We start from the raw sequence: 18,031 nt of genomic DNA on the forward strand, positions 1-18,031 counted from the left end.
AAATATTTAATTAAGTTTTAGTTAGTTTAATTCAACAATTAAATACCTTAGATTTTTATGTCTTCTAGCCTAATTTTCTCTTTGTTAGACATTTCTGTATTAAGTATATCCCAAATATAATATGATACTTGAATATACATCCTATATCCTAGTAATATAGTAGATTATAGGTTAGATCTTTTTGACAAAATTAGTACTACATATACACTCAACAGCTATATTCTAATAATAGTGTGTGGATAAGTAATAAGATATCTAATAATATAATCAAGTCATATTTTATAAAAGAAATTCTAAATAGCACACTGTCGCGCCTAACATTTGCTGTCGTTATAGGCGGGTATTTTGCCGCTATATAATACTATATATTGAAATTAAGGAATATTATTAGCTTAAAAGCTAATTTTTTTTTCTTCAAGAGGGGAATACTATAAAGGAAGAGATATCATTTGTACTTGGAGGTGATTATATGTAGATATGAGCTTCAAAGGAATTAGTGATGGTCAAGGCCAGCAATACTGGATTGTTGCTTGTGCTCTAGCTGAGGAAGGTCTAGATGCAATTTATCATGAAATGAATGTGAATCTGAAGAAGGTAGGACAAAATATTGAAGTAATGCAGTTTGATATTCCATTCTCACTAAAGTTTGGAGCTTTTGATGACTTGGTAAGGCTTGCTGATGAATTGATTAAACATGACACTGGAATAGAGGTTGTATTGAGACGTGTTGAAAGAATGGCATTGGATTTAGATCCTACTATGGAACTGCGTATTATTTGGCAGAGGAGTTCATATACTATTAAACAATATTTGTGTCACTTTAGTTGGGATCACGCAAAATTTCCAAAAGAACGATCTATGCATGAGAATTTAAATGCCTTACTACAAGGAATACAAAAATTAGATACAGACTTAAGAAGCAAATCTTCACAGTTTAATGAGATTAAACAGGCTGTATTAAATAATTTAGGTAAAGATTTTAATAGTAATTCAAATATACAGTCATCTAATGGTAGTGGCTCTGGAGTGAAATTAACTAATGGGCTACTAACAACAAAGGATTTGATTGATGTAATTACCCCAGACGTTATTGATGAATCTGACATTTTGTTTACAGAGCATATTTCTACAGTTTTTGTAGTAGTTCCAAAAGGGCAACATGACTCATTTCTTAAATATTATGAGAGATCAGACCCTTATGTTGTTCCTAAATCTGCTAAATTTATCCCAAAGATTATAGATAAGGAGGGAAATGAACTAGTTCGTGTATTTTTATTCCAATCTTCAATGGAGTCATTTAAACAAAATTGTAAAAGTAGAAAGTTTACCGTGCGTGATGACTTTCATTATTCACAAGAAAAATATAGAACGCTTATGGAGAATAGAAAGAAACTTGTACAAGAAAAGGGAAAACAGGAAAAGTACTTGAAACGGATGTGTTTCGCTAGTTTTTCTGATATATTTATCTCATGGCTACATATAAAAGCAATGAGATGTTTTGTTGAAGCTGTATTACGTTATGGTGTACCTCCACAATTTGCATCTTTTTTGATTAGAATGGATGTGAGCTCATCGAAATTTGCAAAAGCCAAAAATGTTGTAGAAACTACTTTTAAAAAAAAGGGAAAGATAGGGACTTTATATAAATCAAGCTCTACGGATAAAGAGATTGATGATGACTATACACCATATGTATTTCTGCCATTTTCGCCTGATCAGCAGGTATGATCCTAGTTAATTTATAATGAAATAGATTTAATTACTATAAATTAATCTATTGCTAGAATCAGGTAATCTATAAACTAAACATCCACACTGATTATTCCACATCACCTTGATCTTCAGAGTGAGAAGAAGAAGAGGGTGACCAGAGAATACCGTATGGCATATTAATTCCAGTTGACTCATCTATATAGTTAGGATTTGAATTTGTAAGTCGCATCTGCAGAGTTTCTTCTTGTTCATCAGGGAATAAAAACAAACTTCCTAAGTTTTTATTTGGTGATGAGTCCTTCGAATTTATGCTTTTAGATGTTGATTCATACAAAGCTTGAATTTGTCTTCTGACTTTTTCTTGTTGTTTCCTAATTCTCTCAATTCTTTGAGCTGTATTAGATGATGTTGGTATATTATCTGAAATTATAGATATTTCACCACCTTTATATTTAGAAAAGTCTTTATTTATCAATTTAAGTGATTCTAATGTTGAAGGTTTATCTTTTTCTTTTTTATCTTCTATATTTATGGACTTTAATGGAGATAAATTAATTTCTTCAATACATGGTTGTAAGGAGTTATCTTGACCTTTTTTTTGAGTTTCACTTTTAATAAATGATATAGTTGGGGTTTCTATATAGGAATCCATTACTTGAATGAAAGTTGCCAATGTTTCTTGAAGATTTGCAACATCTTTACTGAATATCAAAAGGTTATTGTTTAGATTCTCGTTGTTATCATTAATATAATGCTGTTTAATGTAATTCATACCTTCAATTACAGCACTATTATTAATATTTATTGTAGACATTTTACATTGTATATAATTATGCTTCTTATCAGTTGAACTCTTCATAGGTGGTACATCACGATTACACCAATTTGGGACATTAGGATTTCTGGAAACCCTTAAATTTGTTGAAACTTTCCTTAGTTGTTCATAAATAACTGTACATACATTATCTAAATGAGATAGTTTTGTCTTTATATCCTTACAGTGATATTTGAAACCCTCCAGTGCAAGTAGGCTTCTACGACAGTCTACACATGTATACTTTAACATATCCTCATCTTTATTTGGCTTCTTCATACATATTAAACATATATTCTCATTATTATATCTGTTCTTACATACTTTTTTTTTGTCTTGATCATCACCAAATAAAAGCTGGTAAAGAATTTCTTGGGAAGCATAGTTCTTAAGCATATCTCTAACAAAACAGTTACTTTAGGGTTTAATTAGGTTTATATAATTCTAAATATAAGAAATTATAAAAATAGAAAAGTGTTAAATTGATCCATACTTCTTAAATATCTTTGAGTACCCATTTATTCTCGTGAATTGTACTAGAATCTGATTTTTTAAAATAAATAAACCCGCCATTTAGTGTGTAGAATGTGTGTTGACAATTCTGTCCACAAATCCATTTTGTTGTAAAGTTTATTTACAGGTAACATCTTAAATATTCAAGATTGTTGATAGTCTTACTAAATTAAATATAAAATAGAGAACACTTTTAGCTTTTATATTAAAGTCTTTATATGGATGTATCCAAAACTTGTGAATTGACTCCAAAGCACGAACATTCTAATGAAGATAACCTTGGAACTTATTACAAGTTAGAATCTATACAAAGAAAAAAGGAAAAGGACTTCATAGTAACTCCAGTACGTAGTTCATGCAGAATTTCAAACTTTCAAAGCACACCTTCTTCTTGTGTAGGGTTAGATAAAGTGCTAGTAATTACACCAAATCCATATATATCAAGCAAGAACACTGATGAACTATTGGAGAAAGTTCTTAAACAATTTGAACACAAGGTTCGAATTATATCAATAGATCAACCTCAGATAAAAAGTGAAATTATTAATAGGAAGTCTATAAAAGATGAAGGAGTCACCATAGACAAAGAATTGTATAAATCAGAGAACTCCGATTTCTACAATGGTCAATTAGAAAAAGAAGGCACTTGTGAAGGTGACATTTATTCAGAGGACAAATTGATTGCCAATTTTGAAAAGTGCATGAATATAACAAGTGTAGATAAGTTTGCTACCAATCCTGTCTCAACAACCACTCCAAGAAGTTCATATTTTATATGTAGAAATAGACCTAGAGTATTCTTAGGAAAAGAAAATAAGATGAAGCAAGCTATAACTAAAAAAATAGTACCTATACCAAATGGTTGTAAAATTATCAAACAGAATGACTTTTGGCAGGTACTCGAATTTGCCGCTGGAAGTGAGCTTGAAAGACGATATAAATGCAGAAGAATTCTGACAAGGAAAGTTGGTAGTATTCCAATAGGACAAGATCAACCTCAATCTATTGAAGAATTTAAAAGATTTCATCAAGAATTGAAAAATCTTCTTGAATTAAGCAATTATTGTTATTCTCCAGATGTTTTTTAAAAAAACAATATAGTATTGTCAATAGTTACCATTAAATGCTTATAATCCTTTTTATAAATATACTTTTTTTGAGATACTAATTAATCTGGATATCTTTTGGTTTATAGTTAATATCCTCTATATATTAATTGAATATATATGGTATTATTTTTTAAAGAATATGTTAATTCATATATAACTCCTATTGACTTATTATAAATTTTTAATTTTTTGATCTTTGTCTTTGTTTAATATTAATAACTTTATGGGTATCCCCAAGTAATTAATTTGTATATTATCTTCCTACTCGTTAAATAATTTTGCTTCTTTATTTTTATTCAATTTCGAAATAGATATGGAAGCAACACAAATTTCTGGGAAATCTCGTGAAGAAACTACGAAGTATCATATTTTAGATATTCCAAAAAGAGTTGGCAAGACAATAAATGGAATTAAGACTAATCGTCAACTTTATATTCAATATATGTTTTCACTAGGTATTGGGAGCTGTATTTCACAAATAATTTTAGGACCACTAGATCGTATTCGAATTCTTTGTCAAACAAGATTCATATCTCCAAGATTAATGTTTATCAAAATTATTAAGGAGCAAGGGTTTACTTCGCTTTGGTGGGGTAATGGAACTCATGTACTTCTTTTATTCCAATCTAGTCTTGTGAGGAATGGAGTATTCTTATTAATATCTAAATATACTGGAATAGATAAATCTAAGTACAAAGTGACAAATTCAAATGTTTCTGATAATATTATTGGTGTAATAGAGAACAAAGAAAATATAGATTTTTTTGGAAATGAACAATCTAGTCATTTAGTCAATAAATCCGAAAATCCACTATTAGAACTTTCTAGTACTTCGAATTTATCAAACTCCAATTTAAAATCAAATTCTCTTGTTTCCTCTTCTAGATCAACACATAAATTGATGGTAAAGCCAACTTATATTATATTATCTTCTTTAATTTCAATTATTGCATGTTATCCACTAGATGTTGTTTTAACAGTTATATCAACAGGATGTAACAAGGAAATTATTCGTTACAAAGATATAATTACCAGAGTAAAACATTTAAATAATTTAGAATATCAACATCTTTATAATAAAAAGTCTTCTATTATTTATATTTCTAATAGAATAAATACCAAGTCATTATCTAATGTAAGATTATTATATAAAGGTTTTGGAATATCGCTCTTATCACTATTTCCATTTATGTTTATATCTTTAAGTACACATCAAATATTGGAAAAAATCCAGGCTATAAAAATAATTCAAATAAAGAAATCACAACTATTAAGTAATGATTGTTCTCTTTTATCTAATCCATTTATATATCCTGTTTCCATAGGTATAATATCAGCCTTAACTGGTCAATTGTTACTTCATCCTATTGATACTGTGAAGAGACACCACATTATCGACTCTTGGTGGTCTCAAAAAGTGCAAAATAGCAGATCCCGACTGAAACTTGATCATTCACTGCTAAATTCCGTTAAAAATTTAATAAATGCACCTAATATTAAAAATCTATACAGGGGTTCATCTCTTCATCTGTTTAAGGCAATACTACAGCTAGCAATTCTCCCAAGTTTGTACTCCTTTTTATCAAATTAATACACTTAATGCTTATTTATTTATTTATTTGTACATCATATATCCACAACATTTACACTTATGAGTTCTCTATATGGTCTTCAAGTTAAAGTCCTATATATAGTCCCAAAAGCTGATCAATCGTGGTTTTTTTTAAAAAGAAAATCCCTACTATATAACTCTATAAATGGAAAATTATTAAAAAGTTAGATAGTGGTTTAACCTCGTAGAAAAGTTCTTCAAGAAATTTTTCTAGGAATCGATAGTCTATACTATCCCCGAGGGCCCACATACTGGAGAACTGTACGGCGGGATATGTGACCGCCTTTTGGTATATTATGTAAGGGCGGGTCAAATTAGATTACTAATTACTAAGACCTTAGTTCAGCCTATTTATGGATAAAATCTCATACAAAAATTAATTGACAGAAGTATTTACGACTTTTTTTTACTTTTCTATTTTTATTTTTTTTATTTTGTCTAATTTTCTTTGGAGTTAAATTTCGATTTGTAGTAATCGATTTTAAAGTATGGCTCTGAAACGTATTCATAAGGTAAGTTTTAAGCGGATATGAAAATGCTGAGATTGCTATGAAGAAGTATCCTATATATGTTTAAGAGTGAGATACTGCTGCATATTATATATGAATATATAGAGTCTGGGGTATTTCATATATTATTAAGGGATACTATTTGTAATGTTTGCATTTTATATTTGAATATCTGGGTTTCATATACTTGGATATTTGATATTATTCATTGTTATTTCTTTCAGGAATTAAGCGACCTAAATAGGGATCCACCAACTAACTGTTCAGCAGGACCTGTAGGTGATGATATGTTTCACTGGCAAGCAACAATTATTGGTCCAGATGGCAGTTCATATGCTGGGGGCATATTCTATCTGAATATTCACTTTCCTAGTGATTATCCATTTAAACCCCCTAAGGTGAATTTTACTACGAAGATTTACCACTGTAATATAAATTCGAATGGAGCTATATGTTTGGATATTCTAAAGGATCAGTGGAGTCCAGCATTGACTATATCTAAGGTGCTATTATCTATATCTTCTCTACTAACTGATGCTAATCCAGATGATCCTCTTGTACCGGAAGTAGCTCACTTATTTAAGACAGACAGAAATAGATACGAGCAAACTGCTAGAGAGTGGACTCAAAGATTTGCTCATTAAAATCTTAATGGGGATATTGAGTCGAATAAAAAGGATGACTAATTTTATGTTTATTACTATCCCATGAGTTACTTTCCCTATTTGGTTATTCTGTTTCTAGAGTTACTGGTAAGATTATTTGCTGAAATTAGATTTAATATTAGAAAGAAGAATGGAAGTTTGCATGAAGCAAAATAGAGTAACTAGACAAGAATTAACATTAATGAGTTGAGACTCAGGGAATTATTTGAGGAATTAGTCAATACTAATGCCAAATTTTCTATTCTCTAGTAACTTATAGTTTGTCTTATATATTAATGTTCTTTGTATGGGACAAGTATACTAGCACTGAATTTTCCAGCCTTATTGGTAAATTAATATTGGCAGGAACATTGATAGTGATTGAAAATACAATAAGGCATTTTAGCTTAAGGGAGTTTCATACTATCTGAATGATAAAGTTAACTATATATAGCAATGAGAACTTATTGCTACAAGGTTATTTAGACCTAATTTATCTCTTTCACTTGATAGCTACTCTCCTAGAGTAATGCAGAAATTTAGACCTAGCATTCGATGAGTTACCTAAAACTGCAAAGGTTACTAATGGCTGCACCCATTGTAGTCACTAGAGAAATGGAATAGAGTATTTATTTGATTGACTCTTGTATTTGAGGTGAAAACTCCTCATTTCCTCTATAGATATTTAGATAACTAAAGTAACAGGAATATCAACAATAGAGAAAATCAAAGTAGAGACGACCTAATTTATAAGGTAGATCTGCTCCTATTCAAGTTCTAATACTATTGAAGTAATTATTGTATCATATTATTATCAGCCTATTGTATAGATATCTAGATAGCTATGGTTTCTGGAAATATTCTTGTATAGTAAGGAAATAACATTGCTAGTAAATGTGACTAGAACTACCTTTATGCTTAGATCTGCCAGAAGGAGTATTTGTAAAGTTTGTAACTTGGTAGGAAGTTTCTCCAGAATTTGTCCCCATTGTTCCTATCCCAGTTATTAATCCTGAACCTGTCGTCGATCCTACTGCACCACTTGTCTGAGCATCATTTCCATATGCATCAAATAATCCATCAGTACACAACTTATCAATTAAATCACATAATATTCTTGTTTTTCTATAATAGGCATGGATAGCAAACTGATTATTATAACCACAATTAACACCAAAATCTAAATACTGAGGATGGGTGAATAAAGGTTCATATTTACTGTATGCCATTCGTCTATCAAACCATATCCTGCCACCTCTTCCACGACGTTTAATTAACCTATGAGGCTTACAGGGACTTCTAAAGTTCTTAATAGCCTCAATATTTGATATATCTACACCAGCTTTGTAAGTAGATAAGATGTAACTAGGAAGTGCAAAGCGGTTTAGTGCCGAGCTTATACGTTTATTATTACTACTATTATTCATTGGTGAATTGGTAGATATATTACTTGTATTTACATTAGATGCTGTATTTGGCAATACTGGCCATAAATTCAAGGTTCCGAAGTAATAGAATGATAATAATGTAGTTTCATCAGGCCAGAAATACGTTAATAGTTGCTCTAGATTGTTACAATCATATATAAGCTGTCTATAGGTTTGAGAAGGGTTCCATCCATAATTTGATACACTAGCCAACATCAAATTCGGATATTTAACTTCTTTTTTGTGTGAACGTTTGTATATCTTGAAATCTTTTAGTTTGTCCCATGTTGGACACCTATAAAATGGATCCGAAATTTCATGACGTCTTTGATCAAATATACATACAGCTAATTCAGCTAACAAAAGTTTCTTCTCGTCCCTTTGTCGTAATTTTCTGAAACTCTTCTCAACTTTCCTGAAGTCATCTAATAGCTTCTCAACCTTATCAAGCATCTCTCTACTGTTCCTTCTAGGTCTTCTAAGAGTCATCTTCTCACGAATCCTTGGACGAAAACAGGCATAAGGTGATGTATCATGTGGAGATGTTATAGGCCATAAATGTCGCAGTAGTGGCTTCCCGAGTTTTTGGCGTCTTAGACGCCAGTAATTATATACAATTAGGGCTACAGGACTTCTAATCCCAATATTTCTGTCTCTAATAACACGTAGAGCTTCATCAAAACTAATTTCTGGACCTCTATTAGTTGTCTTCTCTAAGCAGTCAATAATTTTTATAAAATCAATTTCTGTAATGTTTTTTACAGACCTTTGTAAAGATTCCAAGAATTCCTCATCTTCACGTGTCATATCATAATGAACAATTGTATTATCTTCCAGACGGATACCAGATACGAAATCCTTATGTACTGGAAACTTAATATAGTGATCAGGTCTTTGGAACTTTGTTAGCTTGGGTACATTTAGTGGGCACACTTCAACTGGAGGAACCAAAATTGAGGTTACTGCAGTTTGGTTCTTGCTATTCACTTGATTTACACTTGCCTTTTCTTTAGACTTGATATTTGTAGTAATTTCTTGTAATTTCTGTCTTTCTGCTTCAATTATACTCTCAATTTCACCTAGCTCTGTGCGATCTATATATTCTTCCAAAGCTTGTTGAAGTTGATCTAAAGAATATACGACCAACAACTTCTTGTTAGGTTCTACAACCTTGGGACGGGTTTGTCGTGTTGTTGCCTGAGACATTAATTTAGTTCCTACTCGTACTTTGCAGCCCTAAGTAAATTTTTCAGAGGTGCACCTTACTTCAAAGAAGAGAATACCTAAAGTTACCTCTCGTTTATAGTTAATAAGTCAAACATTTACAAAATTGTCAAAATTCCTTCTTCTACGGACATCACTGATATTAATCTTATTAGCTTTTCTATTTTATTCCGCTATTTTAATCTTTATACACGGTACTCATGGAGACATTACGTGGAAGCTGGTATATCAAAAGTTATCCCGCTAGAATGTGTGTGCTTTCACACCAGGCACTTTTTTCAACCCCTAATTTAATGATTTTTCATATTAAAGAAGATATAGCATAACTTTATATAAGAAATGAGACAGATTATTCATCATCTTTCAATGTATATTTTAAAGTAGTAGGATATATTTCTCTATTGTATAATATATAACCGCATATAATCTGTCTTTACAAAATATATGCTTATTTTTAAATATATAATACACATATTGACTATAGGATATGTCACAGTAATGATGAATTATTTTTCTGGTGTAATCCCTGTAAGTCTCAATAATATAAAAGTAGTTATGTATAGTGAGAGTGACCTTCCAGAAAAAAATTTGCGTGAAGGTTACGCGTCACAAATGCCTAAAATACATAGTGGCGCGTATACGTCATTTTAAGGTTTCAGAAATGAATCATTATTAAGGTTAATAATACTTTCAGGTTTCATAGTATTTTGAATACATGACTCAATCAGTCAGTCTAAATCCTCAATTTGATCAAATTGGAAGACAATTTGTTCAGCATTATTACCAGACATTTCAAAATAATAGGTCAGGTTTAGGTGTTTTATATGGGCCTCAATCTATGCTAACCTGGGAGGATTCTCAATTTCAAGGACAAGCAAATATCTCTGCTAAACTTGGCTCTTTAAATTTCCAACGGGTAAAATTTGACATTGTTAGGGCTGATTGTCAGCCTTCTCCAGAAAATGGAGTTATTGTATTTGTAACTGGGGATGTTAGTATCGATGAAGGACAACCTTTGAAATTTTCGCAAGTCTTTAACCTGCTTCCATCCGGGAATTGTGGGTACATTATTTTTAATGATCTATTTAGATTAAATTTAGGATAGTACAAAGTCCTTAATTATTTGTATCGTAAGTAATTAGAATATTTCAAAATGCATAATATATTTCGACTTAAGAGTTGGTCCTATTACTAACAATACTTTATCTAAGTAATTTTTTACTTGACAAAGATCTATTATAAATAAATCTGCTCTAAATAAATTTGTGATTCACAATAGCTGTTTCCTGACTTTGGGAAGGAGGAGAAAGGGAATTTTACCTTAAAGAGCTTTTCTATTTTCTTGTGACTTATAACTTCTGACTTGCCACTACTATCAATCCAAACAGTCACTACATTATAAGCCAATCTTTAATTACAATTTATTTCATAAATCTACTTGCTTAAAATTATTAAAAGTATCTATCCCGAGAATTTTAATGCCACATCTTGAGAAGTGTTGCTGCTTTCAACACAAACCTATTTATCTGTAGAATTTGGGAAAGTACTTGTACCTCGATAAGGTTCAATTAGTAGTTCATTTGATAATTGTGGTTCAGCAGAAGTACTACATGTTGTAATTGACAATGGTAATAGAACACTTTCTACAATTGATTTGTTACCATTGTCATTTGATGAATACTCCTTAAATGGTTGAAATGAATATGGTCCAAGTGATCCAATAGGTGGTAAATGTAAATTATTATTTGAATTAGTTTTACTTAGAAATGTATCTTCAATCTCAGAATAACAAGATCCTAATCCTTCAAACCAGCATGAATATGGAGAGTGTATATCATTAGATTGATCATTTACATAGTTACTATTTAAATTATAACATGGATAATTTCCACTTGAGGTCATTGATTGATTGGAATTTGACAATAAAGAATTACTATTAGTATTCAAGTTGCAACCTGTTGGGTTACATTCATTATTTTCATAACTGTTTGTGTTGAATCTATTGTTAGTACCATTTTGACCTATTGATTGATTTATCCTCATATATGGTGTCAAAACATTATCATAATTGTCTAGGTTTTGGTAGGGAGTTGACTGGAACATTCTGCCTAAGGGAGATGAAGATGCTATAGAAGGATGCAAAGAGTCTTCTTCTTGATTATTTGTGCTATGACGCTGGTAAGAAACATACTTCGGAGTTCTTATATTCATTAAATCATTCACACTATTTGGATCATTTCCTTCGCAAATGAATGGATGATTATTTGAAATTGGTATAGATGAAACTTTATAGTTTGAGTTGCAATTTGACTCAGAACATATGTGAGAACATGAATATTGGCAAGATTGTAATGTCTGACGATGTTTATACTGTGATGGTGAATAGCAGCATTCACAGTAATTTTGTCCTTCAATACAATGATTATTATTGTTTATATGAGAATTAAAATACATTAAATTATCTTCATACATACCATTATGAGTATTAGACGATTTACTGGACTTATTTGATGGTACACCAAGAGATGAAGAATGCTCATATATGGATTTCCTTTTTTGTGAAAACCCACTATTTTTAGATGTATTTATTGCATGAGCAATAACTGCAGCAGCTGCTACATTCCACTGCTCATTACTTGTATTTTCAATACCAAATAAATGATTATTAGTTCCATTGACATTAATTTTACCATCACTATTATTCTCATTTGAGATTCCCATATTATTATTGTTACAATGACTAAGACTAAATTCAAAGCCATTATATGTAGAAGACCACTTTGAATTACCATTGCTAGACTTCATCAATTTGTTTGAATTAGAGCTATTAATGTTATTTACATTCACATCAATTGCACTTGTTGTAGGATGACGCATATCATTCATCTTCTTTAAATTTACACTTGAATTTTCACTTTTGGAAGAATTACTTCCATTTCCACCGCTAGGTTTATATAAACTTAACTTTGCCTTTTGTTCGCGTAAATATTCTACAGCTGCTTGCCTTGCTTGTTCTAAACCACCATAATGTCGTGGATTAAAGCTTTTGGTTACTCTTTTTCCTGGTTCTGGAGCATAACAAATTCTCCATGTTCTTCTTTCACTGCACCAAGTAACACCAGGATGACCAGATTGAGGATGAAAAGAATTACTTGAATTTGACATTTCTATAACCTATAACTTTTCTCCTCTTATCTAATACTCAAATGGTTAATATTCTTTAGATATCCAGTTTATATAGCTCTTTAACAAAAAATCTTTTTTTTTTTTTTCGTAATTTATCCTTTGTAATTTTCAGTTCTTAATATCCCCACAGTATATTATTTTATATATATACAGTTATGACTATAAAATAAAGAGCATGTCCTAATGGAAGTCTTTTCTCCAAACTAGTGGAATGCAAGAACTTTTGAAAGTTTCTCCGAGTCTATATTACAACTTTTACACACAATGATTAAATCCTCTACATGCCGACATGACGCTGGATGCATTATTATGCTGCATTAAGCGTCTTGTCGGAAGATCCGTGATTATCATGTCTACTTAAAAAGAAGTTTTCCTTTATCTTTATCTAAAGTAACTTGTATATAAACCTTTAAAAGTTATCATTACAATATAATTTTCCCATTATAGCTCAAGTTTTATTTTATTTTATTTGATAATTGATAACCAAAGATCACTTTAAACTAATCTGTCAGCCACTGATTTTTATAGCGCCACAACTTACAAGTCTATCTATAGAGTCTACATGGAATAGTCTTAATATTAAAAAGTTAGGTTAAAAAATTCAAAATTTTAACTATTTAAACAAGTATTGCTAATACTAATATCAAACTTGAATTGGAATCTTCAATACAAACTGTATTAGTGCTCTTAATTATCTTAGAAACACTTGAATCAACATATTTCCAATTATTGACAAATTTTGTAATATCTGGACGAATAAAGAAAGTAGAGAATATTAAATCTTCTATGCTTAAACCAGATTTATAGCAAACTTGTTCAATACAATATACCAACTTTTTATAAATTTCTGTAGATTCTCCAAGATCTGGTTGACTTAAAATGTCATCTTTATAAGTAGTATTAGATCTAAATATACAACAAGCCGATATCCCATAAACAAGTCTAACATCAATGTCCCACATTTCAACTCTTACAGAGTGTTTTTCTATGTTATTATTTATTGGGTTATATATAGCTAAGGGTTGAATTGAACATATTGATGAAGAAGGTATGCCTGGTACTTTAACACATACAATTAAAGGATCCAACTGATTATTATACTTATCATATTTTTTAGAAAAGTTGTGAATAGTGGACCAATCTTCCTTCTTCTCAAAGTTCTTTATTTCAAAATCACTATATTTTATTATTAAACTTTTAAAGTAATTTATAATATCATCTATATATTGATTATTATATCCATAATTAGTTTTAGAACTATCAATCCTAATAATCCATAAAGATACAGAGTTGAAAATATCAGCTTTTAAATTATGACTACCAAATGAAAGAAAAGCCGCAGAGTATAAACTTGAACTAAAATTACAACGATATGAACGTAGTGCTAAAGATAATTGGACACATAAATTATGATCACATATTTCAATAGTGCTATTAATACTTTCCTTAGTTTTATCAAAATATTTTATTTGTTGTAAAGTTGGAGCTGAATCAGAATGAGGTATTACTCCTGGAATAGGTGATGATAAAATAAATAGATTGGATTTTATATCATTACAGCCTGCTGAAAAGTTATTATTGGATAATATCAATGCTGTACTAAATGGCCTTGGTATTCTATAACCATATGAAGAATATGATGTAGATGTATTCATTGTTAAAAACTTGAAAGAATTATCCAATTTTCTATTTTGAATATTACAATTATCTATGGATTGTTCAATATGTTGAAATATCATCAAGTGGTGTATTTCCTTTTTTGTATTATCAAAGTCAATTATTATTATAGGATTCCATTTTGGGCATAAATCAACTAATTTCTCGTACCATTTACACTTTATCTTTTTAAATATCTGTTCTTTATCATATTTAGATAATATGAGTGTTGGAATTATAATGTAGTATGATATAGGAGTCCAAATATGTTGCCAATTTTCATAAAATCCCAATGTTTGCTTTAATATATCAACTAAACAATAATTATTTGATATTTCCAAGGATAAACTTGTCCAATTTATAAAATAACGTTTACCAATAATAAAGCAAAATATATCATCTTCATAATATGTATTATTATTGTTGTTTAATTGTAATTTTGAAGATGTCCTTCTAAATGAACTTGGAGGATTTAAGTAAATTCCAGTCCTCAATAAATAATATTCAAGACAATATTTATCATTTAAAAATGGTAAAGGAATAATATCTTTATCATCTTCAACTTTCTCTTGATTATCTTTATCTTTAACATAAAATGTGTTTGGTTTAATTACATATACAGGAGCAAGTGGATTATTATCGAGGCAAATTCTTTCAAACCTTTCAATGGAAATCATTTTATTGGGATATAATATTTTAGGTGCATTTATTGTTATTGTTTCAAACTCTCCACCTTCACCACAGCAATGAAAATCCCTGCATATATTATCTTGTATATTTAGAAATCCCAACAAATTTTGTTCAATTGATTTGGCTAAAAATGAATCATTCAATCCATAAGCTGCTACTTTTATTACAATACTTTCCAAGCCTGATTCAATCATTCTATATAATAATGGAACTTCAGGTAACATCCACAAATAACATAAACATTCCAAATCAAGACGAGCAGCTATTTCTTCCAATCTACATCTTTGATAATTAGACATTATTGCTCCACAGCTTATTCCTTCAATATATGGATAATTTTCTTTAATATATTTAAGTGCTTTGTATAAATCTTCTACTTCATCTCCATATGTACTTATATATTGCATTTCTTTATTAATAGGTTTTCCTTTAATATTAAATTGAATTAATGGGATTTCCAAACATTCAGCTACCATTGGAATCAATTCCTTTCCAATACTTTGATACATGTAGCTATCTAGTTCTAGTGAATTTTCTGGAGGATTCATATGTGCGACAACTTCTATTTCATGACCCATATATTTACAGCACATCAAGTTAAACATACTATCCTTTCCACCTGATATCAATCCAACGATTTTCATATTATTATATTATTTATATAGGTTCAAAAAATAATGGATAACCATTCAAACGTTTCAAAGATCATAATGTTACAATAGGGGTGTAAATAGGGCGCTAGAACCCTTAAATATTTAAATAATAATTTAAATATTATCTGTATTTTAAATACTAATAATTGCCATATATTATTTTATTAAAAGTTGTAATTAAATCATTCTCCTAAGGCTACTATATTTTCATTAATTTTGATCTATATTATATACATTGAAACCATAATCTTCAAGATATATTTTCTATTTAAATACAAGTTTTAGAACCATTAAAAAAAAAGTGTTACTTTTATTTCATATCATATATTCAACAAGTCTTAGTAACAATTAAATTGAAGATATTTGTAAATAAATATTATTAGTGGATATTTTTAAATATTAAATTTATTTTTTGGAATAGTATATACTTGATATGGTATGACTTTCAAAGATTTTAGTAAGAAAGGGTTAAAGTTGTTACAAATTTTGGGAGTTTTCCATGTTTTTCATGAGTATCTCCTAGATTTCTGTATAGCTGTTGGTCCATCAATGTTGCCAACAATTGGACCCTCAAATGAAATTTTAATATATGAACGTCTCAGCAGATGGTTTCCAAACTTCAAGTTGAAATATTGGCCAAAATTAAATATAAATAGAAATGATATTGTAATTGCAATATCAAAAGATGATCCAGAAATAAGGATCTGTAAAAGAGTTCTAGCAATCGTAAGTTTATACATTTTATACTACTATTTCTTATGTCTAATATTATTAGTTTTATTAATTTACTAAAGGCCAATGATTTAGTTACTGTATGTCCAGATTTTACAATCATCTCTAAATTAGGAGATATTCACAGTACAGATGTTGCTACTTTTACTCAATGTTCAACTTATTTTGTACCTCCCGGATATGTATGGCTACAGGGTGATAATAGTAAGTGTTCCCGTGATTCAAGACACTACGGACCTGTACCTAAACCAATGATTTTTGGGAAAATTTTATATAAGGTCTGTTAAAGTAAGAAAAAAGAAGAATATCCCTTATTTCTTGTGTGGATATTCTTTAATTGCTTTGTAAAAAAAAAACTTTTTTTTTTTTTTTTTTATTAGATTTGGCCTCCCAATTTATGGGGATAAATTTATAAACAGAGTTGATTGTAATATTTCAGATACTTATATGAATCATATGTATTATATTTCCTCCCACTTTACTTCGAAATTGCAATCTATACACCTTTTCATCATGTTCCCTTGACCTAGTTTAATTGGTTTACTGAAATTATGAATATGAGGTTCTTTCACTATTGAATACTTCATTAAAACTTCTTCAGTTGTCGATTTTTTTTTCTTAGATAGTTTGGGTTTAGAGTCATCTTTTAATTTAGGAATTCCATATTGTTTATCTAATTTACTTTGTAATCTTATATCTCTTCTTATAGATGCTTCAACAAATGCATTATTCACACTTCCATGACGAATTTTAGCTATTTCCTCGACTTGGAATTTGTAATATAACTTCATAAATTTATTTTTACTATGAGGATTTGGTTTCTTAACGACTGCCAGTTTAGTATCACTTAGATCTGTATTTGTCAAACAATAATCTTCAATTGCCCTAGTCATTGTCATCTTCTTATAGTCTCCATCACGATTAGCATTAAAGCACATGCTACAAACTCCAATTCCAACTTCCCACAGAGTCTGTTCAGGTTTTTTTGATAAATTTAATCCCAACATAAGTCCACAGTTGCGACATGGCCGTTCCAAACGTGAGCCGTTAATCATCCATTACAAATCACTAAATTTATGAATTTATTTTTCACAAAAGTTTAGAATAATATATAAGAGGCAATTTGTTAGTGTGAATATAATCTATGTAATTGAATTCCCAAAAAATGTCATTTCAGTTCTTCTTTATAAATGAGCCTTTACTAAGTAAATGAAGGCGCTTGAATTACTGTCTTTCAGTTCAAATTTAGTTTTAAAAAATAAATTGTTATTATTACCACTTTATTGAGCTAGGAAGACTTTTTTGAGAATCTAAAGGAAATATAAACACCCTTAACAAACATATCCCATGATAAATGAGCTGAATAATAAACAACAAAATTATACTTAAATCACTTTATAAATGTATCTGAATTTTTTAATTGAAATTAAAGATTACTAGCATACTTTTTTTGCTTTTTTTTGAAATTTCAACTAATTTCTTGAAGTATTACTTCAGGTGATTATTGAAAACTTGGACTAGATTAGAATTTTTCTTCTAAATAGCTGAA

At 29.7% G+C, this 18,031-nt stretch overlaps 11 protein-coding genes across 11 annotated transcripts, besides 8 other annotated features; 6 read left to right on the top strand and 5 right to left on the bottom strand.

Annotated features, from left to right (window-relative positions):
- Positions 1–477: 477 nt before the first annotated feature.
- CMU_012660 (vacuolar ATP synthase subunit C, putative) lies at positions 478–1,728 on the top strand (the record flags this gene model as incomplete). The annotated part of the gene is made up of 1 exon (XM_002140905.1): positions 478–1,728. The coding sequence occupies one exon, from the start codon at positions 478–480 to the stop codon at positions 1,726–1,728; it is 1,251 nt and encodes a 416-aa protein (XP_002140941.1).
- A 91-nt stretch (positions 1,729–1,819) lies between these two features.
- CMU_012670 (uncharacterized protein) lies at positions 1,820–2,923 on the bottom strand (the record flags this gene model as incomplete). The annotated part of the gene is made up of 1 exon (XM_002140906.1): positions 1,820–2,923. One exon carries the CDS (start codon positions 2,921–2,923, stop codon positions 1,820–1,822), a length of 1,104 nt encoding a protein of 367 aa, XP_002140942.1.
- Positions 2,924–2,960: 37 nt separating this feature from the next.
- Positions 2,961–2,996: a sequence feature (AT_rich).
- A 262-nt stretch (positions 2,997–3,258) lies between these two features.
- CMU_012680 (uncharacterized protein) lies at positions 3,259–4,128 on the top strand (the record flags this gene model as incomplete). Its single annotated transcript, XM_002140907.1, has 1 exon — positions 3,259–4,128. One exon carries the CDS (start codon positions 3,259–3,261, stop codon positions 4,126–4,128), a length of 870 nt encoding a protein of 289 aa, XP_002140943.1.
- Positions 4,129–4,317: 189 nt separating this feature from the next.
- Positions 4,318–4,340: a sequence feature (AT_rich).
- Positions 4,341–4,462: 122 nt separating this feature from the next.
- On the top strand, positions 4,463–5,740 carry CMU_012690 (carrier protein, putative; the record flags this gene model as incomplete). The annotated part of the gene is made up of 1 exon (XM_002140908.1): positions 4,463–5,740. The coding sequence occupies one exon, from the start codon at positions 4,463–4,465 to the stop codon at positions 5,738–5,740; it is 1,278 nt and encodes a 425-aa protein (XP_002140944.1).
- Positions 5,741–6,161: 421 nt separating this feature from the next.
- Positions 6,162–6,211: a sequence feature (T-rich).
- Positions 6,212–6,249: 38 nt separating this feature from the next.
- CMU_012700 (ubiquitin-conjugating enzyme family protein) lies at positions 6,250–6,914 on the top strand (the record flags this gene model as incomplete). The annotated part of the gene is made up of 2 exons (XM_002140909.1): positions 6,250–6,273; positions 6,495–6,914. The coding sequence occupies 2 exons, from the start codon at positions 6,250–6,252 to the stop codon at positions 6,912–6,914; spliced, it is 444 nt and encodes a 147-aa protein (XP_002140945.1).
- Positions 6,915–7,801: 887 nt separating this feature from the next.
- Positions 7,802–9,547, bottom strand: CMU_012710 (uncharacterized protein; the record flags this gene model as incomplete). Its single annotated transcript, XM_002140910.1, has 1 exon — positions 7,802–9,547. One exon carries the CDS (start codon positions 9,545–9,547, stop codon positions 7,802–7,804), a length of 1,746 nt encoding a protein of 581 aa, XP_002140946.1.
- Positions 9,548–10,280: 733 nt separating this feature from the next.
- Positions 10,281–10,670, top strand: CMU_012720 (nuclear transport factor 2 domain-containing protein; the record flags this gene model as incomplete). The annotated part of the gene is made up of 1 exon (XM_002140911.1): positions 10,281–10,670. One exon carries the CDS (start codon positions 10,281–10,283, stop codon positions 10,668–10,670), a length of 390 nt encoding a protein of 129 aa, XP_002140947.1.
- A 413-nt stretch (positions 10,671–11,083) lies between these two features.
- On the bottom strand, positions 11,084–12,730 carry CMU_012730 (AP2 domain-containing protein; the record flags this gene model as incomplete). Its single annotated transcript, XM_002140912.1, has 1 exon — positions 11,084–12,730. The coding sequence occupies one exon, from the start codon at positions 12,728–12,730 to the stop codon at positions 11,084–11,086; it is 1,647 nt and encodes a 548-aa protein (XP_002140948.1).
- Positions 12,731–13,368: 638 nt separating this feature from the next.
- On the bottom strand, positions 13,369–15,741 carry CMU_012740 (uncharacterized protein; the record flags this gene model as incomplete). Its single annotated transcript, XM_002140913.1, has 1 exon — positions 13,369–15,741. The coding sequence occupies one exon, from the start codon at positions 15,739–15,741 to the stop codon at positions 13,369–13,371; it is 2,373 nt and encodes a 790-aa protein (XP_002140949.1).
- Positions 13,929–13,990: a sequence feature (AT_rich).
- Positions 15,740–15,761: a sequence feature (AT_rich).
- An 83-nt stretch (positions 15,762–15,844) lies between these two features.
- Positions 15,845–15,920: a sequence feature (AT_rich).
- A 216-nt stretch (positions 15,921–16,136) lies between these two features.
- Positions 16,137–16,164: a sequence feature (AT_rich).
- A 24-nt stretch (positions 16,165–16,188) lies between these two features.
- CMU_012750 (signal peptidase I family protein) lies at positions 16,189–16,889 on the top strand (the record flags this gene model as incomplete). Its single annotated transcript, XM_002140914.1, has 3 exons — positions 16,189–16,476; positions 16,545–16,760; positions 16,863–16,889. The coding sequence occupies 3 exons, from the start codon at positions 16,189–16,191 to the stop codon at positions 16,887–16,889; spliced, it is 531 nt and encodes a 176-aa protein (XP_002140950.1).
- Positions 16,828–16,861: a sequence feature (AT_rich).
- Positions 16,890–16,943: 54 nt separating the features above from the next.
- On the bottom strand, positions 16,944–17,537 carry CMU_012760 (uncharacterized protein; the record flags this gene model as incomplete). Its single annotated transcript, XM_002140915.1, has 1 exon — positions 16,944–17,537. One exon carries the CDS (start codon positions 17,535–17,537, stop codon positions 16,944–16,946), a length of 594 nt encoding a protein of 197 aa, XP_002140951.1.
- Positions 17,538–18,031: the final 494 nt, after the last annotated feature.

Source organism: Cryptosporidium muris, genomic scaffold, assembly GCF_000006515.1.
Source record: "Cryptosporidium muris RN66 scf_1106632373475 genomic scaffold, whole genome shotgun sequence".
In the NCBI taxonomy this organism is placed as follows: Eukaryota; Apicomplexa; class Conoidasida; order Eucoccidiorida; family Cryptosporidiidae; genus Cryptosporidium; species Cryptosporidium muris.